Source organism: Geotrypetes seraphini, chromosome 10 (genome assembly GCF_902459505.1).
Source record: "Geotrypetes seraphini chromosome 10, aGeoSer1.1, whole genome shotgun sequence".
Lineage (NCBI taxonomy): Eukaryota > Metazoa > Chordata > Amphibia > Gymnophiona > Dermophiidae > Geotrypetes > Geotrypetes seraphini.
Window position 1 is genome coordinate 8,623,474 of NC_047093.1, and position 22,559 is coordinate 8,646,032.

The 22,559-nt window shown below is 44.9% G+C and overlaps 1 protein-coding gene across 2 annotated transcripts in view; it reads right to left on the bottom strand.

Annotated features, from left to right (window-relative positions):
* Positions 1-20,890: 20,890 nt before the first annotated feature.
* LOC117367869 (retinal rod rhodopsin-sensitive cGMP 3',5'-cyclic phosphodiesterase subunit gamma) overlaps positions 20,891-22,559 on the bottom strand; it is a 58,257-nt gene continuing 56,588 nt past the window's right edge. For both annotated transcript variants that reach the window (XM_033960912.1, XM_033960911.1), the window contains 2 exons: positions 22,480-22,520; positions 20,891-21,190 (listed from right to left, as the gene is read on the bottom strand). In XM_033960912.1, coding sequence (XP_033816803.1) covers positions 21,114-21,190; positions 22,480-22,520 — 118 coding nt within the window. In that variant the 3' untranslated portion in view covers positions 20,891-21,113. The remainder of the gene's footprint in view (positions 21,191-22,479; positions 22,521-22,559) is intronic.

Genomic DNA, 22,559 nt, shown 5'->3' on the forward strand with positions numbered 1-22,559 from the left:
AGCAAAGAGTACTGAAACCCTGCCTCTCTCATATGGCACAAGTTCTAGAACTCCCTCATGCAAAACGCAGATAAACTTGTAAAAAAAAAAAATCTTTTTATGGAAAGCTTGAGAAATGGATATGCAGCCAAAGGTAATTCTATGTATAATCTCTGCCCACACAAACACAAAAAATGCATTTTTTACACTTCTTTTTTTAAAAATTTTTATTTATAAAATTTTCAATCTTACAATAAATAATAGCATAATATTTAGTTTATAATAATTATAGTTGTATGTACAATATCATATCATCTATATTGAATCCCTTTCCCCTGTTATTTGTTTTTTTCATTTTTTCCTCATATTAATTTCTATATTTCCCTCCCTAACCCTATATTATTATTATCAATGTGTTAAGATATCTGATCTTTAGAATATTTTGTCAATGGATCCCATATTTTCTTAAAATTTTTTATATTTCCTTGTTGTAATGCCAGATATTTTCTCCATTTTGTATATGTGACACACCGAGTTCCACCAGAATGTATAATTTAGCTTGGTATAATCCTTCCAATTTTTGTGTGATTTGCTGCATGGCTAACTCCTGTCAATATTAAAAGCAATTTGTTATTGTTTGCTGATATTGGACTTTGTGTTCTCATTGCAGTACCAAATAATATGGAATCATATGAGGACCAATATGAATTTCTAGTAATATGTTAATTTGGGGCCAAATAAATTCCAATAGGCTTTTATGCAAGGACAAAAAAAATTAAATTGATCTAATGTCCCTACTTCTATTTTACAATGCCAGCTATCTATTAGATCTAGTATTATCTATTTTTTTGCAAGCGCGTCGGGGTCCATAACACTCTATGTAATAAAAATATCCATGTTTGACTCATAGATGCTGACTTGTTAATCTTAATCTCCAGGACCAGAATCTTGGCCATTGAGATGCAGAAATTGTCTGTCCAATCTCAATGCTCCAAATATCCCTAAGTCCAGTTTTCTTTTTTTTATTTAGAAATCCATATATTAATATTATACCATTTTGCGGCTTGGTGTCCCAAGAAATCCGCTGGAAACATAAAACTTGCAAACTATTATTGGGTATTAAGATCTTTCCATTCAGGAACCCTACCTGAATGGCTTGCTTCAATTGCATCCATTTTAAAATATTGGTGTTTTATTTAGTCCAAATTTATTTTGCAATTGTGAAAAACTAAGCAAGGAACCTTCTGATATGACATCATTCAATGTTCTTATTCCTGCATTTATCCATTGTTTCCAGACGATTTTAAATCCGCCAATTCTGATCCTGAGTTTACCTATATTGATTGATTTAGAGATTTAGCTATTGGTTCTGGTGATAGGTTACTTATGTATCTCAATGTTTTCCAAGTATCTAAAAAGATTCTGTTATCTTTATATCTCCTAGGCATTGTTATGGTAATTAGATGTTCTGGATATAAAGGGAACAGGAGCTGCCATTCTAAATACAGCCAATCTGGTACATTTTCCATGAGATCTGGGAGGATCCAATACATACCCTGTCTTAAATATAGGCTTGATGATACCTATAAAAATTTGGAAAATTTACCCCCCCTTCCACAATTGGTCTTTGTAATGATACTAAAGCGATTCATTGGTCTTTTCCCAAACCAAACAAATTTTGTAAGAATATTGTTAAGTTTTTTTATAAAATGACCCCTGAAAAAATATTGGTATCATACTCATTTGATAACAAACCACAGGCAATACCATCATTTTAATTGTTTGAATTCTTCCCCACCAAGAAAGATGTAATGGATTCCATTGCTCACACATTTCTGTTATTTTTTTCAATAAAAGTTTTTCATTCTCTTTGACTGTCTTCTATTGTATTTTTGATCATAATTCCTAAGTATTTTATTCCATCTTCTTTCCAAATAAATGAATATGGGTCAAATAGTCCTTTCGTACAATGAACATTAATTGGGAGGACTTCAGATTTGCTCCAATTAATTTTATATCCAGAAAAAGTGCCGAATTTCTCTAATAAATTAAGTATACATGGAATAGTAGTATCCGGTTCTCTTAAATATAATAAAATATCATCTGCATATGCAGAAAGTTTAAATTCCCAGTTGGAAAACGTGATTCCCTTTATCTCCTTAGTCTTATTTATTGCAATTAATAAAGGTTCTAAGACAATATCAAAAAGTAATGGAGACAAAGGGCATCCTTGTCTAACTCCCCTATGCAAATTAAATCTAGTTGATAAATTATTATTAATATATAATCTTGCACCAGGAGTAGCTATACAATGTCTGGATCATTTTAATAAAACCGGAGCCTATACCAAACCATTGTAAAGCTTGATACATAAAATTCCATTCCACTCTATCAAAAGCTTTTTCTGCATCTAAAGATATTAGAAAAGCTGGATCATTTATATTTTTTGCTAAATTTAATGAGTGGAATGCTAGTCTAGTATTATTTGATGAATGTCTTTTAGCAATAAATCCTGTTTGATGTACATCTATAATGAAAGGAAGAGCTTTTGCAATCTAAGTGCTAATACTTTAGCCATTAATTTATTATCCACATTTAATAACGAAATAGGCCTGTAATTTGAAACCAGAGTAGGATCTTTGTTTGGTTTTGGTAAGGACTATAATTATCGATTCTGCCATAGTACCTGAAATATTTTCATTCTTTATTTGATATTGATATAAATTTAACAGATGTGGTAAAATGATATTTTGAAATGATTTATAAAATTCAACAGTATACCCATCTCCACCTGGAGCGGATCCAACTCTAAGAAACTTCAATGCTGTTTCTATTTCTTTTAAAGATATAGGATCTTCTAAACTTCCTTTTATATGATCCGGAATATTAGGTCCAAGAAAGGAATTTAAGAATGTTAATCCTTCTTGTTCTTTATTTTTATAAGAATTAGAAGTGTATAATTCTTTATAAAATCAAGATATTGTGTTATAATATCTTTTTGTGCTGGTATGTGTGTTACCTTGTATATCTTTTATTGCAATAATCTTAGATTTTCTTTTCTTTGCTTTAAGAAATTTGCTAATAATTTTCCCGCTTTATTTGAATTGCCATAATATTGTACTTGTTTATTGAAAATGTCTTTTCTCACATATTGAGAAGAAATCTCATTATATTTAACTTTTACTTTTAACAACTCTTGTAATGTATTGTTTTCCCATTTTTTTAATTAATTTATTTTCTAATAATTTAATTTGTTTTTCCATATCTTCATATTGTTTTTTAAGTTGTTTTTTAATAAAAGCTGAATAAGAAATAATATTTCCTCTCATTGTTGCTTTAAAAGCATCCCATAAAATTTCTATATTAATGTCATCTGAAGAATTAAGTTGAAAGAATTCTTGCATTTTTACTTTAAGATCTTCTAAGAATTTCGAATCTGCTAATAAATCATTATTAAATCTCCATATTGAATTAAATTGATCAATATTATAATTCTTAAGGTTAATCCACACACCAGCATGATCTGAAATTATAATGGGATCTATAACTGCTTTTGATACACGCTGCGCTATGTTATTAGTTACAAAAATATAATCAATTCTTGAGAAAGATTTATGGACCTGAGAACAAAAGAATATTCCCGATCATTAAAATGAAGGATACGCCATATATCTATTAAATTACAAGATTGTATTAAATTATCTAATCCTAAAGATTTTATGATTTTACCTTGGTTTCTTGTCCACAATTGGATCCATTACAGCATTGAAATCTCCAGCTACTACTAAGTTAGAAGTAGCCAGTGGTAGTAATATCTGTTGAATTTGATTAAAAAACTCCATTTGGTTCGAATTAGGAGCATAAAGATTAAATAAATACAGGGTTGTATTTCCCCAGATCCATTTTAATATGTATCCATCTTCCTGAAGAGTCAGAATTTATTAATTTAAAATCAGCTTTGCATTTCTATTTATTATTATCGCTACCCCTGCTTTCTTCCCTATTGCCGGTGAATAAAAACATTTTGATATCCATCCTTCTGTTAGCTTCCTAGATTCAGTGTCCGAAAGGTGTGTCTCTTGTAGGAAATAAATATCTGCGTTTTGCTTATGGAGAAAACCTAATAATTTTTTTCTTTTTATAGGATGATTTAAGCCATTGACATTAATTGAAAAAATTTTAATATCCATTTACTTTTGTAATTAAAATTTGACATGAAATCATATGATTATTATTTTCAGATATCCACACATTGTAATAATATATTTTCCCCATTCTCTTTCTTCCCCTCTTCCCTCCCTCCCCTCTCTTCCCCCCCAATATTATCTGTGTATGCTTGGCAACACGCATCTTAGGTCAGGTATCAAAACACTCCACAAAAGTCCATTTCCTGTTAAGATTCAGATATAAGTCACAAATATATCATATATTACTAAATAACATTAACAATCCATATAATATTTAAACATTTTGCCTTTTTTTTTTTTTTTTCCCCAATGTTAAATTTAATCTTTTCAAATATTATTTTCTGTATCATTTTCATATTTTATAACTATTAGTATATCTTATTAATTCAAATAATATGAAAAATATTGTAAATTTTTTTTTTAAAAAAAATTCATATATATCACCTTTATATTTTCTAATTCTATTTCTTTATAATATTTTTAAGTAATATATAAGTTTATGAATATATTCTAGATCCTTATAATTCTTTTAAACTTATATATTATATAATGAGATGTTTCATTTCTTTGGAAAATAAACAATGTTTCACATATGTGTGCTACTTGTACTATGTGATTTTTTTTTTTTTCCCGTTCCAGAGCTTCCTTCCTTCATTATACAGAGTCATACCTCATTCATATAACATACTTCCTAGTTTCATTTTTAAGATATATCAAAGTTAAAGATGTGTCATTCCATTATCTTATTCATCCAAGTAAATATTATTTTTTCTTCCTTTCTTCTTCTTCGTATTTTTTATATCCAGAGTATTATTCATTTCTTTTCAATAGTTTGTTAATTCCGAATAAGTTCCGGTTCCAGCGACGATCTAATTTTAGTTTATTTGTGATCTTTCATCCGATGTAATCCTTTATCTTTTATTGTCAAGTCTAGTAGTTTATTTATTCATATTTGTTCATAGTTCATCCGGTTTTAAGAGTTATTCTTTACATGTATTTCCTTTTGCAAGGACTTCTGGGATTTGTAGTTCCATTGAATCAGAGAGAGGATTTTTAATAGGTTTATTCTTCCTGTATTGTCTTCTGAGAAGTGGGTTATATATACATACATAGATCTTCATTCATTCTTACATACATTCCATAGGAAGAAAGCTCTGGACCATGATTCAATCACATAATAGTATTTAGGATCTGCTCATTACAGCATTTATTATTATTAATATCAATAGTTAATTTATTTATTAACTTTCTAAAACCAATTAAGGGCTTATATCTCGTTTTTATATTCAAGTTCTTATTTATTATCTAATAAATATTATATTCTTCCTTGTTTAAAAACTATATTACTTTTATCTAAGATCTTGTATACTTATATGTTAATTTATCATTTAAAGAATCATTCCATTCTAGAATGTAGGAATTTTTTGAACAGAGTCAAAAACATTCTATACCGTTTTTCATCTGCTAAATACTTATTATATTCAATCAATAATTTCAAAAATACAAGGTGATATTAGCTCTTCTTAATACATATCATTTCCCCTACCTGTTTATATTATAAGACATTCAAACTTGACATTCATTATAATAAAATAAAGAAAATTAAGATGACATTGGCATTTCCTGGTTTAGTATATATTTTTGTAGCTCTTCAGGATTATCAAAGGTTAAAGTTTTGTTTGCTATGGTTACTTTCATATTTGCTGGGTATACAAGACCAAATTTTGCTCCCAGTTCACGTAGTTGTGGTCTCAAATCCAGCAGTTTCTTTCTTTTAATTGCTGTGCTTTTTGCAAAATCCGGGACAAAGTGAATACGGGCATCTTGATATTGTAAACCTTTATTCTGTTTTGCAAGATGAAAAATTTCCATGACCTGTTGGTGGCGTAGTAGTTTAAATATCAGTGGCCTCGGTCCTTGATGCTTTTCTGATCTCTTTGTTGGCACTCTATGTGCTCTTTCAATCTCTATGGGATATTTAGTTTGTAGAGGAAGTAGTTTTGGTAATAAGTTTTCTATAAAGGTCACCGGATTCCCCTTTTCTGCTCCTTCCGGTAAACCTATCAGACGAACATTGCTTCTTCTCTCACGATTCGAGTAATCCTCAAGTTCTTTAGTAAGTGTTTCAATTTTCTTTTTTTCAGTTTTTGTGTTTAAAATTTCTTCTTCAACAGTTATCATTCTTTCTTCTAAATCGTTAGATTTTAATTCGATTAGATCCATCTTTTTATTTAATGTTGAAACATCATCTGTTAATTCTGTAACTTTTTTTGTGAGAATTGAAAGCATTTGTTTGATTTCTTTAAGTTCTTTCATTACTTCTGGATCTGCGGTTTTGGATCCTGTCTCTTGTTCGGGCTTTGCTCTCTTGCTGCTTCCAGAGACTGCGAAGTCGTTTTTATTTTGCTTTCCTGACGCCATCGAGTTTATTTTTATCATAAATTTAATCTTAATTCTTCAAATTTTTGCGACTTTTTTATTCTTTCAAGGACTTTTTATATGGAGCTCTTCTGCTAACCGACCTCCTTCATGCGTGTCCAAGCCACGCCCCCATTTTTACACTTCAACAAAGAATAACATAGGCTGTCGGATGCATAGTCTACAATTCCTACCGTCACAGTTTACTGAAGATGTGTCTGCTCTGTACAGATGTAGTGTTATCCCAGGACAAGCAGGCATGATATTCTCACATGTGGGTGACGTCATCTACGGAGCCCCGATAAGGAAGCATTTTCAAGCAAACTTGATTGAAGATTTAAGTTTGCTCTGCTGCTCCACGCATGCGTGCCTTCCTGCTCCACTAGGGGGCGCATCCCCTCATGGAGTTCAAAATTTTCCGCTGAGCCTAGAAGTCGTGTTTTTTTTCAGGCTCTGCCCCAACTGCCTTCTAGCACCGCAATTTTTTCTTGTTTTTCTCGATTTAGTCGCTGTGCGTGAGTTTTTTTTCTTGTTTCAACTGTTCCTGCTTCGTTTTTCACAGACCCGGAAGCTTCCGGGTCCCCGTGGCCGCGTGGCTATTCGAGCCGCGGCCAGTTTCGATTCTATGTCCTGGCCTTTGACCGGCTTTAAAAAGTGCTCCCGGTGCGAGCGGCTTTTTTCCATCACAGACCCGCATCGCTGGTGCATCCTCTGCCTGGGGGCCGCTCATCCAACCGACTCCTGCCCCCAGTGCACTACTTTCCAGAACCGGGCCCTCCGTCGAAGGAAAGCCCGCATGGCGGATCTTTTCGCCCCGGACCAACCCTCTACCTCGGCCTCGAGGTCAGCCTCGGCCCCGAATACCTCGGCATCGCCTCGAGACTCGAACCCGAAGTCCTTGGAACAACAGAAAACCTCGGCTCCGGGTAAGTCCCCTCTTCAGGTTCTGTACCAGCAAAGAAACCGGCCTCGGGGACACCTGCGACGCATGGCGGAAGTCCCATGCTTACAGCCCCGGCGAAGCCCTCCAAGCCTTCGGGCCGTGCCTCCACCACACGGGAATACTCTGATACGAGGTCGCCCCCGGTGAAGTGCACCGAGGCAGTGGACATGCCCTCGATGCTGTCCGTGACCGTTTTCCAGGACCTACTCCAAGCGATGATCTTGTCGGAGCTGTCTGCTGCAATGGCCCATTTGCAACCGGCCTCGACCTCGACCCCGCATGTGCCAGACCAGCCTGAGCCTCGCGTCGAGCCACCTCGAAGAAAAGCGCGCAAGCTTTGCCGCATTCCATCCTCCTCGGACTCCTCACCGAGGCACCCGAGGCGCTCTCCCTCCACAGACTGCCGCGGTGCAAAACGTCGTGCTAAAACGACAGAAACCTCGAACCGCCGTACCTCCAAGAAGGCCCGGGGTTCCCCCACTCTACGAGGCCGTTCACCTACACCTCGTACGGGACCGCTAAGGGTGGCTGAGTTATCACTCTCCAACCCGCGCATCCTCCGAACTCCCCCTCGGACCGGGACTCCGACCCGAGGTTGTAGGTCTTCACCGAGGGAGTCCGGGTCGAGGTCACCGAGTCGACACCAATCGGTACCTCGAACCCCGACATCGTCTCCGAGGGGCTCCTCGAGACGTCGGAGATCTACGACCCCGGAACACTTTCACAGTACTTCCCCGGTCTCGGAGCGTGGATCGGAGCAGGAACCTCGATACTCGAGGGAAGCCTCCCCATCCTTCTCCACCCGACGGAGGTCTCGTTCACCGACCCTGCACCAGGCCTCGGGAACATCTCGCCCATCCTTCACTCGCTTTGTCCAGGACATGGGCCACGCTTTGGACTTAGACCTCCAGTTCGACTCCAGATACTCTAAGGAATACCTAGCGGAGCTGGATATGCCATCACTGCCCAGGGAGTCCCTCCGCTTACCGCCTAACCCGGTACTCCAACAGGCCTTCTTCAGGAACCTGGAGACCCCCTACATAGTCACAGCCGTACCCTCCAAAATGGAGGCCAAGTACCGCACAGTACCCTACCCGGGATTCGAACAACCACAGCTCTCCCACCAGTCGCTGCTAGTAGAATCCTCCTTGAAAAAGGCCCACCCATCTCAGGTCTCAGCCGTGGTCCCCCCAGGCCGAGAAGGCCGAACCCTAGACAAGTTCGGCAGGAGACTATATCAAAATGCCATGATGGCCTCTAGGGTGCAAAGCTACACTTTCACCTTCACATCCTACCTCAAACACCTCATTGGACTATTGAGAGCCTTTGAGACTGACCTACCGGCCTCCCGCCAAGGAGCGTTTGGCCTGCTTTTAGAGTCCCTCTCCAACCTGCGCCTCCATCTATTCCACGCGGCCTACGATGGCTTCAAACTCTCCTCCAGAGAGGCAACCTTTGCTATCGCCAAGCGCCGACTAGCTTGGCTGCGCCTGGTCGACATGGACCCCAACTTACAGGACCTGTTGGCTAACCTACCCTGCGTGGGAAAAGAACTGTTCGACGACACGATCGAGGCGGCTACAAAACGCCTCTCCGAACGCTCGTTTGCCTCCCTCGTCCGGCAAAAACCTAAACCGCCCGCGCCCAAGCCGTTCAGGGCCCCTCCACGCCGCTACCCACAAAAATCCATTTCTCCCTTCTCGCGGCCTCCACCCAGGCGTCCGCAAGCCCACCACCGGGCCATGCCCAAGTCCCAACCGCCTGCGACTTCCAAACCATCCCCGTCCTTTTGACGGGATTCGCGGAAGGGGGCGGGCCCCCTCCGCCATAGTCCCAGGTCTCCTTCCCATCGGGGGCCGCCTCAAAGCCTTCTACCCTCGCTGGGAACAAGTCACGTCGGACGCATGGGTCCTTGGCGTGATCTCATCAGGATACTCTCAACTTTCGGGCCATTCCCCAGACAACCCCCCAAGGAATTGCCCTCCCAACCGGACGCAGCTACCCCTACTCCTCTCCGAGGCTCGAGACCTGCTTCGCCTCAGGGCAGTGGAGAAGGTTCCCCTCGACCAACGGGGGAAGGGCTTCTACTCCCTTTACTTCCTGGTACTGAAAAAAACGGGAAACCTACGCCCAATACTAGACTTGAGATGCCTCAACAAATATCTAGTACGGGAAAAATTTTGGATGCTTTCCCTACCGACCCTCTACCCCCTGATCGACGAGGGCGACTGGCTCTGCTCCCTCGATCTGAAGGAGGCGTACACACATGTCCCAGTACACCCCGCTCACCGCAAGTTCTTGCGTTTTCAGTTAGGGGACTGGCACCTACAATACCGAGTCCTCCCCTTCGGCCTAGCATCATCACCTCGGGTCTTCACCAAGTGCCTCGTGGTGGTCGCAGCAACCTTACGTTCCCAGGGCCTCCAGGTATTCCCCTACCTGGACGACTGGCTAATCAAAGCCCTGTCCAGGGAAGGGGTTATCTCAGCGACCCAACAGACTATTACCTACCTACAAAGTCTGGGGTTCGAAATAAACTTCCCAAAATCCCAACTACGCCCCTCGCAGTCCCTACAGTTCATCGGGGCCACGCTGGATACGGTTCGCCTCCGTTCCTTCTTCCCCCCTCCGCGTCTAGAGGCTTTAGTAAGTCTGAGCCGAAGGATCTCACTGATGACCTCGGTATCAGCTCGACAGATGATGAGTCTCCTGGGCCACATGGCCTCCACCGTTCATGTCACACCCTTCGCCCGTCTCCATCTGAGAATCCCTCAATGGACCCTGGCCTCTCAATGGCGTCAAGACCGGGACCCGATCGACCGTCCCGTGACAGTGACTCCTTCCTTGCAAAGATCGCCCCGCTGGTGGGCCGACTCGTCAAATCTTTCCAAAGGTTTACTCTTCCTCACCCCTCATCACAGCAAGGTTCTCACCACGGACTCATCAGAGTACGCTTGGGGAGCCCATCTGGACGGCCTACACACACAGGGGATGTGGTCAGCAGAAGACCGCCGCTGTCACATCAACGTGCTAGAGCTCCGGGCCATCTATCTCGCAGCTGTAGCCTTTCAACATCTGCTCCACAACCAGGTGGTCCTCATCCGAACCGACAACCAGGTAGCAATGTACTATGTAAACAAACAAGGAGGAACAGGGTCTTCATCCCTCTGTCGGGAAGCCCTGCGCCTCTGGAAATGGGCAATCTCCAACAACACCTTCCTTCGAGCGGTGTACATACAAGGAGAACAAAACTGTCTGGCGGACAGACTCAGCCGCCTCCTCCAGCCACACGAATGGTCAATGCACTCTCAAACCCTACGACAGGTGTTCAAACAGTGGGGGACACCTCAAATAGATCTGTTCGCATCCCCCCACAATCACAAACTGCCTCTCTTCTGCTCCCGGATGTACTCCCCGGACCGGCTCGACTGGGAGGGAAGGTTCCTGTACACGTTCCCACCGTTTCCTCTGATCCTGCGGACGCTTGTCCACCTGAAAACAGTACAAGCCACCCTGATCCTGATTGCTCCTCGCTGGCCACGCCAGCCTTGGTTTTCCCTTCTACTTCAACTCAGTGTCAGAGATCCACTTCCTCTACCTCGGTTTCCCTCTCTACTATCACAGGGTCAGGGTTCGCTGTTACATCCCAATCTTCAATCTATTCATCTGAATGCTTGGTTTCTTTCCCCCTGACTTTTCTCCCCGTGTCTCAATCAGTCAAGGAGATATTGGAGGCTTCTAGAAAGACCTCAACGAGAACCTGCTACTCCCAAAAGTGGACCAGATTCTCAGCCTGGTGCTCCTCTCACAGCCAGGACCCAGTGTCGGTCCCCATCCCCCTGGTCCTTGACTATTTACTTCATTTATCTCATTCCGGCCTAAAGACCAACTCCATTCGAGTACACCTCAGTGCAATTGCAGCCTTCCATCAGCCCCTGGAAGGGAAAGCCCTCTCGCACCACCCCCTAGTCTCTCGCTTCATGAAGGGTCTTCTGAATGTCCACCCTCCTCTCAAACCTCCTCCGGTGGTTTGGGACCTTAACGTGGTTCTGGCTCAACTAATGAAACCTCCATTTGAGCCCCTAGACAAATGCCATCCAAAATTCCTCACTTGGAAGGTGATTTTCCTGCTTGTGCTCACTTCTGCTTGGTGGGTTAGTGAGCTACAAGCTCTAGTGGCGGACCCACCCGTCACGGTATTCCATCACGACAAGGTGGTACTCCGCACTCATCCAAAGTTCTTACCTAAAGTAGTGTCTGATTTTCATCTAAATCAGTCCATTGTCTTACCTCTGTTTTTTCCCAAGCCCCACTCTCATCCCGGAGAGGTGGCGCTCCACATTCTTGACTGTAAGAGAGCGTTGGCCTTCTACCTCCAACGCACTCAACCACACCGGAAAGTCCCATAATTGTTTTTGTCCTTCGACCCAAACTGGTTAGGTCACCCAGTCTCCAAGCGCACCTTGTCCAACTGGTTGGCCGATTGCATCTCCTTCTGCTACGCTCAGGCTGGTCTCGCACTGCATGGTCGAGTAATGGGACACAAGGTCCGAGCGATGGCAGCCTCCGTAGCGTTCCTCAGGTCCACACCTATTGAGGAAATCTGCAAGGCTGCCACGTGGTCTTCGGTTCATACTTTCACCTCCCATTACTGTCTGGACTCTCTGTCCAGGAGCGATGGCCGGTTCGGCCAATCGGTTTTGCGAAATCTATTTGCCTAAATTGCCAACTTCCCTCCATCCCTTTTCAGTTAGCTTGGAGGTCACCCACATGTGAGAATATCATGCCTGCTTGTCCTGGGATAAAGCACAGTTACTTACCGTAACAGGTGTTATCCAGGGACAGCAGGCATATATTCTCACAACCCGCCCACCTCCCCGAGGTTGGCTTCTTTGCTAGTTAAATGAACTGGAGACCACGAGGGGATGCGCCCCCTAGTGGAGCAGGAAGGCACGCATGTGTGGAGCAGCAGAGCAAACTTAAATCTTCAATCAAGTTTGCTTGAAAATGCTTCCGCATCGGGGCTCCGTAGATGACGTCACCCACATGTGAGAATATATGCCTGCTGTCCCTGGATAACACCTGTTACGGTAAGTAACTGCTTTAATGCACAGTGGCACTAGAATTAAGCTCAGGATTTTTGATCCTGTGTATATACAGCTTTCATTTTTATGGAGAGAGGGATATTTTGTGTAATATGATTTTGTAGCTGGACACTATGGAAACAAGACAGAAAGAAGGTTGACTCATTTGAGCTTTGCTGCTGGAGAAAGATTTCATGCACACCGTGGACTGCCAGAAGAGCTAACAAATCATTCTGGAAGAGATCAAACCGGCTATGTCACTCAAAACCCAAATGATGAAGTTATGACTTTTATTTTGGTCACACCATTAGAAGAGAGAGATCACTGGAGAAGGACATCATGTTTGGGAAGATCGAAGGAACCAGGCGAAGAGGGTGACCTGCAATCAGATGGCTGGTCACTGAAAAGGACTATGGGGATGACGGTGGAGGACTTTTCTAGACTAGCTCAAAACCAATTTCTTTTTAGATCTGTAAGTCATCAAGTCCCTAGGACTCAAACATGGCACCTAACTATGATTTTGTAAATTGCTCTAATGGTGTATCAAAGTGCAGCTTTGGCGGAAAATGCACACTTTGCCCAGGCACTGATTGTGTGCGCAGGATTTCATTTTTTATTTTTCACAACCCTTAAACTTTTTTTTAAAAAAATAAATAAAATATTCACTTTTTAAGTCCACATGATAGTGTTAGAACATGTGGCTATAAAGTCATAGACAACAAAAAATACCTAAACCGAATTTATTGCGATCTGGAGGTCAGGAAGTTTTGGTGGCATCATGTCCTCTGTTCAATGCCTTTAGACATTGACAAGGATCTTGAAGTCACAGAGGAATAGCTCAGGAGACAAGATGCTTATACCTTCCACAATCACTGTGTTCATTTAAAAGAAACAAACCAAATCAGAGAGCCCAAAGAAAAGATGTAGAGGTAGGTCATAGGGATAGTCTGGGACCACTGCTCAGGCAATGGGCCTGATGGGCCGCCGCGGGAGCGGACCACTGGGCGAGATGGACCTCTGGTCTGCCTCAGCGGAGGCAACTTCTTATGTTCTTAATCAAGTATGGAATGATCCTCTCATAAACTACTGAGACGCAAACAGTGCTGCGAATCCTACGCTGTCTTCTCTTCCTCAGAAACGCTGCCCTTGCTTCTAGGCCGTGTGGTAACCTCGAGCTTGAAATGGAGTGAGCATAACTCTTGCTTACGTTTTAAAATGACTTTGCAAAGAACACAATCTCCTGAAGCGTAGTTTGTGTCTTAGTTTTTTTATGAGGACTATCAATCAGAGGATCATTCCATACCTGACTCTTCATAAAGGCAGTTTTGCTGAAACACTGTCGGTGTCTGGTCTACATAGTGCTACTGTCAAAGTGTATCCTGAACATTCCACGGCTGAATGATTGACATCTTTTCCTCGCAACTCTTTGATTTGGTTTGCTGCTCTCGTAGAGGCCTTTGGGGCTTTTTCTCCAGTGTCTTGGAACAAACCCATAGTCTTAGAGGTGGACTTGGGTTAATCTGTCAATATTGTCTTGTTTTAACACCGGCTATAAATATTCTTGTGCAATGTTTTTAAGGGCCAGATGCACTAAAAATGTTTGTTAAGTATGTATCGCTGTGGGCTGATTTTTTTTTGTCTGATTTCCAAACGGCGATTGATGCTCAAATGGCTTCCTATGCAAATGGGTTTCACACGGAGGTCTACTGTAATCCCACACCAGTCATTGGAAAACCGACTCTGACACTTGCACAGAGCCAGTAGGGAATCCAGAATAGCTGAGCTGCAGACACTCCTGCCACTCAGCTGTTTAGTGCAAGAAGGTTTTTTTTATTATTATTATTATTTAATGGGCACATATGGGCATGTGTTACATACACACACACACAATATCTCAACAACAAAAAATTGGAGGGAGATAGGAGAATAGGGTACTAGCTACAGGCAGTCCCTGGATTATAATTGAATTATGTTTTTAAGCTGTTCTTGTCAGATTTGTATGTCAGAACAGCTCTCAGAGGGGGGGGGGGGGGAGATGGGCAGTAGCAGCAACAGCAGCTATCCAAGGGTTGAGCAATGGCAGAGAGTGGCGAGAGGCAACTCAATATGGCTCTAAGTCAACATTCTTTTCAACATCATCTTTGGCCTGACTTAATTTCTGGTGGAGCACACTGGACACTAGTGAAACCAGTCAGGTGAAGCACGCTGCAACTGGGAAGGAAGGTAGGCCCGACTGCATTACCCATGGAACCCCAATTAGTATATAACTTTGCTATCTTGCTTCCTGTTATTCGCTGACTGCCAAGTCTTCTTTCAATGTGAACCGCCTAGAAGTCGGTATAGAAAAATAAAGTTATTAAGTTTTTTAAAATGGTGTTAAAACAACATGTTAATTGTTCAGCCCTACTTTATGGTAGTAGGTTCGTAAGTACGGTTTGTATGTGAGTCGGATGTAGAGAATGACATGGAGACAAATTTTTTTCTCCATCCCTGCAGAAACTCAATTTCCATAGCAAAGCAGCAGATGAATCCAGAGACTAGTGGGTATAGCTCACATCGACCAGCAGGTGGAGATAGAGAACTGATTACCAGTTGGCCTTAAAGCCTGGTGTTCCTCCTGTTGATTCAGTTTTGCTCTATCTCCCAGCAGGGATGGAGCTTACTCGTTAGCTCCTGGATTCTGGCTGGGGCCGGTTTATGTGGTGTTCCTGTGGCTTCCTCTGTTGAGACTAGTTCTCTTCAGTAGGACAGGGGTGCCTGGCTGAGCGGTGCCGGCTTTGGGAGCTACACCTGGGCCCTCCCAGGTCCCTTCTCCACCCTCCCCTCCGTTTGTTTGAGGAATTTCCTTGGCCACTGCAGGAGTTTGTTTCTTCATTCCAGTATAAAAAAAAAAAAAAGGACTTCCTGCTTGTGCTGAGCCGTGCCGTTTTCGAGTCGGCTTTCAGGGCAATTACCAGCTGTAACCTGGCTTCAGATTGAGCGGGGGAAAGGTTGGTGAGTAAGTTTTTGGCTTTCTGATTTATTGGGCTGTGTTCGGTTTCTCGTTCATGAAGACCGCGGTAGCTGGTGGGCGGAGTCGGCGGTCGGCGGCGAGTCGCCGCGTGTGTGCAAGAAAAAAAAAGTTTTTTGAGTCGCCGGTTTGTGAGATGGCAGCGGAAGCTAGCCAGCGGTGCTCGTGCTGTGGGAAGCGCAGAGCACTGTCCGGCTTCTGTTCTGCCGGTTGTTCGGATGCACCGGCAGAAGACGCTTTCCTGCAGGCTTGTGATATAGCCATCTCCCGTGTCAGAGAGGCACGGTCTAAGTCCCCGGTTCTCAAGAGCGACTCGGGGGTGCTGCAAGACTCTTCCACGGCGTTCGGGGAGCCGGGACCGCTTGGGGACGTCGCAGCTTCGCGCCCAGGCATGGATCTGAGCGGGTCAGCGTCACTTGGATTGAGTGCCTTCTCCCCTGAATTTATTATGTTGTTGCACCGAGCATTTCTGCTGCAGGGCTTGCAGCCTGCCCAGTCAGTGCCGGTGACCGGTCCGTCCCTCCCTGGGCCGTCCACCTCTACTGGTTTGATCTATGATAATACCGGACCGGCTACGGGTCCTATGTTGTCGCCTGGGCGGTCGCAGGGGGCGAAAAAACGCAGACTCGCGACCGCGGACGCAGAAGGTAATCTTCCATTATCCCCTTTCTCTCTTCCTGAATCGTTGGAGGAAGGTGAGGTCTTAGATTGGGAAGCATAGGATCCCCCGGGTAGGGAAGTTGATGATCTGTCAGCTCTCTGTCTGTTTCATAGAGAGGAACTGGCTTCCTTGATTTCTGAGGCTTTGCAGGGGTTGAATATTCTCAGGCAGATGCTAAGGTGTCGGGTAACCCCCTGATGGCAGGTACACGTAGGCCACCTATGTCCTTTCCGGTGCATGAAGCCATGCAGGAGCTGATCTCGGCGCAATGGGATACGCCGGAGGCCAGTTTAAGAGTGGCAAAAGCCATGCGGCTCTTGTATCCGGTTGACCCGACTGAACTGGATAAGTTTAGGTTACCCAGGGTGGACGCTTTGGTGGCAGCGGTAACCAAAAAGACTACCTTACCAGTGGAAGGGGGGGTTACATTGAAGGATGCGCAGGATAGGAAGATTGAATCTTCACTAAAGATGTCCTTTGAAGTAGCTGCGGTTACCTTACAGGCCGCAATCTGCAGCTCTTATGCGGCGCGAGCATGTCTGCAGTGGTCGCAAGGGATGACCGATAATTTAATGGAGTCTGGGGGTTCTGTCCCTTCGGAGCTGGCTGATTTGGAGTCAGGCTTGGCTTATTTGGCAGACTCCTTATATGATATTATTCGGGCGTCTGCGAAACAGATGTCTCTTTCGGTGGTATCACGCAGATCCTTATGGCTCCGTCATTGGGCGGCAGATGCAGCATCCAAGCTTCGGCTGGTGAGACTCCCTTTTAAAGGGGGTTTATTGTTTGGAGAAGATTTAGATAAACTGGTGAAAGATTTTGGAGATACCAAAACTCAGCGTTAACCGGAGGATAGGGCTAGGCCCCCGGTGAGGTCCTCATCGTCTAGACCGCGCTTCAGGGATGTTAGGCGATCCAGGTCTGGTAAACCTTTCTTCAGATCTGCATCTGGTTCGTTCTCTGCTTCGAGACCTAGGTTTCAGCAGAGGGGTTCCTTTCGTACGACGAAACCCTCTTCAGGGCAGCCAACACGTACCCCAGTCAATCGCACTCCACAATGACGGGGGCTTGGCTCCCTCCGCCTTTCCCTTAGGGGGCCGGCTTTCGGCGTTCCGGGCGGAGTGGGCCACAATCACGGCAGATCAGTGGGTGTTGGACATTGTTCAAGAAGGGTACAAGTTGGAGTTCGCCTCTCCCGTCGTAGATTCTTTCTTGGTGTCCCCGTGCAATGGGGCGGCCAAGGGAGACGCGGTCCGCATGACTCTTCAGGTGCTGCTCGATCTGGGGGCGGTGGTACCGGTGCCCCTGGAAGAGGTAGGCCGCGGTATATATTCCCTTTACTTCATTGTACCAAAGAAGGGGGGGTCATTCAGACCGGTGCTGGATCTCAAAGGGGTCAACAGATTTCTCAGTGTTCGCCATTTCCGGATGGAGACGGTACGCTCGGTTATTGCGGCTGTAAGACCGGGAGAGTTCCTCACGTCCCTCGATCTCAAGGAGGCGTACCTCCATATCCCGATCTGGCCTCCGCATCAGCGGTATCTGCGGTTTGCGATTCTTGGCCAGCATTATCAGTTTCGGGCAATGCCCTTTGGCCTGGCAACGGCTCCCCGCACCTTTTCCAAAGTCATGGTGGTGGTAGCCGCCTTTCTACGCAAGGAAGGGATTCGGGTACACCCTTACTTAGACGACTGGTTGATCCGCGCCTCGTCCAGACAGGAGAGTTTGTCGGTAACTCAGAGAGTAATCTCTCTCCTTCAGTCGTTGGGGTGGATTGTCAACTTTCCCAAGAGTTTTCTGTCCCCGTCGCAGTCGTTGGTGCATCTGGGGGTGCGGTTCGACACGGCTCTGGGGAAAGTGTTTCTACCCCGAGACCGGGGGGAGAAATTGCAGGCTCAGATTTGCCTACTTCTTGGGTCGGCCAGACCTCGAGTTTGGGATTATGTACAGGTTCTGGGCTCCATGGTGGCGACTCTGGAGGTGGTCCCCTGGGCTCGGTGCCACATGAGGCCCTTACAACAGTCTCTGCTCTCTCGCTGGTCCCCAGCTTCTCTGAACTACAATGTGCGTCTCCAATGGAGTCTTCGAGCAGCTCGCAGCATGCACTGGTGGCTCCACGAGTTGCATCTTTGGAGGGGCATGCCGTTGGCCATGCCGGACTGGGTGGTAGTTACAACGGATGCCAGTCTGCGGGGCTGGGGGGCCCAGTGCCTGCAAACTTCAGTGCAGGGGGTGTGGTCCTTCCAGGAGGCCCAGTGGCCCATCAATTTGCTGGAATTAAGAGCGATCAGGCTGGCGCTGCGGGCTTTTCAGTCACTGATTCAGGACAGGCCGACCAGGATCTTTTCGGACAGTGTCACGGCGGTCGCATATGTCAATCGTCAGGGGGGCACCCGGAGTCCGCAGTTGGCCGAAGAGGCAAGAAGATTGTTTCGGTGGGCAGAGGGGCATGTTCCGCTTCTGTCGGCGGCACACATTGCAGGTCACGAAAACATGCAAGCGGACTTCCTCAGCAGAAATCTTCTAGATCCGGGCGAGTGGGAGTTGTCTGCTCGAGCGTTCGGCCTGCTAGTCCGTCGTTGGGGGTTGCCAGAGATGGATCTCATGGCCTCGTCCCGCAATGCGAAGTTGCCTCGGTTCTTCAGCAGACGCAAGGAGAAGGGCTCGGAGGGGGTGGACGCGTTAGCTCTCCCATGGCCTCCAAATTCCCTTCTGTATGTGTTCCCGCCTTGGCCCATAATAGGTCGGGTGTTACAACGCATCTCTCGCTTTCACGGCAGAGTGATCCTGGTGGCTCCGGATTGGCCGCGTCGGCCGTGGTACGCAGATCTGATTCAGCTTTCTGTAGGCGATCGGGTAACGTTCCAGGTAACTCCGGACTTACTAACTCAGGGTCCAATCTTGATGGAAGATCCGGCCCGCTTTGGTCTTACGGCCTGGCTATTGAGCGGTCAAGGCTAAAAAAGAAGGGCTATTCAGAACAGGTGATTGCCACCCTGCTTAAAGCTAAGAAAATTTCGACTTCGGCCTCCTATGCGAGAGTCTGGAAGATTTTTGATGCATGGTGCGGACGACAGGGAATTGCGCCCTTCCATGCATCTCTGCCGGCTATTCTTGCTTTCCTGCAGGAGGGCGTAGAGAAAGGGTTAGCCTATAACTCTTTAAAGGTTCAGGTGGCGGCCATTGCCTGTTACAGGGGCCGGGTGGCTCGCTCGACGCTTGCTTCACAGCCGGACGTGGTCCGTTTCCTCAAGGGGGTTCACCATATCTGCCCGCCGGTAAAGCGAATTTGTCCAACATGGAACCTTAAACTCGTCCTTGGGAGGTTGCAGGGGGCACCTTTTGAGCCCCTGTCAGCGGCCACTTTGAAAGATGTCACGCTGAAAACAGTGTTTTTGGTGGCGATGGCTTCGGCAAGGCGAGTATCGGAACTACAGGCGCTTTCTTGCAGAGAACCCTTTTTACGTTTTTCGGAAACTGGGGTGTCGGTGCGTACGGTGCCGTCCTTCCTGCCTAAGGTTATTTCTTCCTTTCATGTGAACCAGAGTTTGTTCCTCCCATCCTTCCGGAAGGAGCATTGGGGAAAACGATTTTTGTCTTTGCGTCTACTGGATGTACGACGTATGCTTCTCCATTATTTGGGGGTGACGAATGATTTTCGTAGGTCGGACCATCTCTTCATGTTGTTCGCGGGTAAAAACAAGGGGATGGCGGCATCTAAAGCGTCCATTGCGCGTTGGGTCAAGGAAACTATTGCTTCGGCTTATGTGTTGACAGGGAAGAAAGTACCGGAGCACCTTCATGCTCATTCCACTCGGGCATTGGCTACGTCTTGGGCGGAGTCCGGGGGGATGTCTTTAGAGGAAATTTGCCGGGCGGCCACTTGGTCGTCGGGAAATACCTTTTCAAAGCATTACCGTTTAGACGTAGCGGCCCGTTCGGAGGCAAGTTTTGGCGCTGCAGTGCTGGCAGAGGCGGCATTGGCGTCCCACCCGGTTTGAGTTTGCTTTGCTACATCCCACTAGTCTCTGGATTCATCTGCTGCTTTGCTATGGAAGGTAAAATTATGGTCTTACCTGTTAATTTTCTTTCCTTTAGAAGCAGCAGATGAATCCAGAGCCCCTCCCCAAGTGCACTGTCTGTGTGTAGGGTGTTTGTTTATTTGTTTAGTTGGGATATGGTTGGTAATTGTATTATTTCATTGCTGAGGGGCACATTTTCTACTGGAATGAAGTTTTGTGGATGCTCATTCTCCTTTCGGGATGCTTGGGCAAAGTGCATAACTGAATCAACAGGAGGAACACCAGGCTTTAAGGCCAACTGGTAATCAGTTCTCTATCTCCACCTGCTGGTCGATGTGAGCTATACCCACTAGTCTCTGGATTCATCTGCTTCTAAAGGAAAGAAAATTAACAGGTAAGACCATAATTTTACCTTCCTCAGTCTGTGCCCACGAGTTTTGTCGCTGTCCCTATCTCTGCCCCATTCCTGTAAACTCTGCCTTAACTGTACAAGCCTCAAACACTTATGATTTTAAAGTGTTTGAGGCTTGTGCAGATGAGGATAGTGTAATATTGACATATGAATTGTGATTTAATAAACTGTGTATTTATGGAATATAGCTCTTTTTGTATGTATGCATATTCATTAGGGGATCCAGAAAACCCACTGGATTGCTGCCCTCAAGGACCGGAGATTGAGACTCCTGTTTTAGATCAAATGCTTTGAGCAGCCATGGCTTTATTCAGGTACAACCTACAAATTGCTCTTAGTCAGCAACTCATAGAAAAACAGGTACAGAAAGGCTGAACATCGTGTTGCTCCGAGACTCTTAGATGATGCCGTACTGTGCCAGTTCATGGAGCTCCAAGTGGCTGAAGGCTTCCCATGGGCAGATCACAGTGATATCTGAAACAAAAGGACAGAATATTATTCAAGACTAGTAAAGGTTGTACATGTACGCAAACAGCATTACCTAGCTGAATAGATGGTACCGTAACAATTGAACGCAGGACAAAAGTGCTCGGACAAAGATTTGCTGACAATTGCGCACCACCGGTCCCACCGCTTTAAAGCCTTACAGTTAGTGCTATGACGGGGGTTTGGGGGGAACCCCAAGTACATGTACAAGTCCTTGCACTCCCCAAGTACACCGAAAACTTTCCTTTTCCTTTCAATGTTCAGTGGTTGGCAATTTTTCAGTTTTGGGGGCACGAGGACTTGTACATGTAGTGGGGGGTTCCCCCCCACCTCTCACAACGCTAACAGTAAGGCTTTAAAGTGGCAGGACCGGCGGTATGCATACGTCTTGCATGCAATTGTCGGTGCGCCAAAGTCCGGTGCACTTTTGACGGGTCACTGAATAGATTTGGGTCTATAAATTCTCTGACTGATCAAGCTTAGGAAATCCATAGAGGAAATGGACTTAATCATCCAGGAAAGGATGGAAAACTAACACGTAAAGGGCTGTGAGGGATCCCACTTCTGTGTCCACCATGAGAAAATCAACCATGAACAGCTGATCGTCTTCAGCGAGAGAGGTTGGTCCTTTTTGATTAATAAGGGATTTATTTCCTTAAAGACTGAGCTAGCCACAAGAGTTTGTAACACAGTTTAATATGTTCACTCTCAACAGGAACAGTGAACGCTTAGGGTTGGAAAACAATAGACCAGGGCTCCCCAAATCTGTCCTGGATATTCCACAGCCGGTCTCATTTTCAGGATATCCACAATGAATATGCATGAGATACATTTGCATACAATGGATGCAGTGCAAGCAAATTTCTCTCATGTATTCATATACATAAATCCATAAAGGCCTTCCTGACCTGACTGGCTTGTGTGTCACGAGGACTGAGTTGAGAACTCCTGGTTCAGCCAGTAGGAAACCTGCTACTCATTGCAGCTGCAGATCTGATATCAGCTACTAGGACGGGGGTAGGCAGCCATGGTCCTTGAGGGCCACAACCCAGTCAGGTTTGCACAATTAATATGAAGGTGGTGCATGGAAATAGATCTCATGCAATCCTGAAAAACTCTGGATTGCAGCCCTGGACTAGAGGCTCTTAAAGCCTTCAGGATTGGAGGGAACAACTAACATTACAAGCAATTTTAAAGGTATATGGGTTTCTCTGTCTTTCTTCCTTTGAAGTTGTTCTCATTCTTTAAAAACTATGACACAATAAAAATTCTTATACCTGTCCCTAGGCCCTCCATTCCAGGAATGTCATCTCCAAACCTGCAGAAAGACAACCAGTGATTCATATAAGGCTCAGCT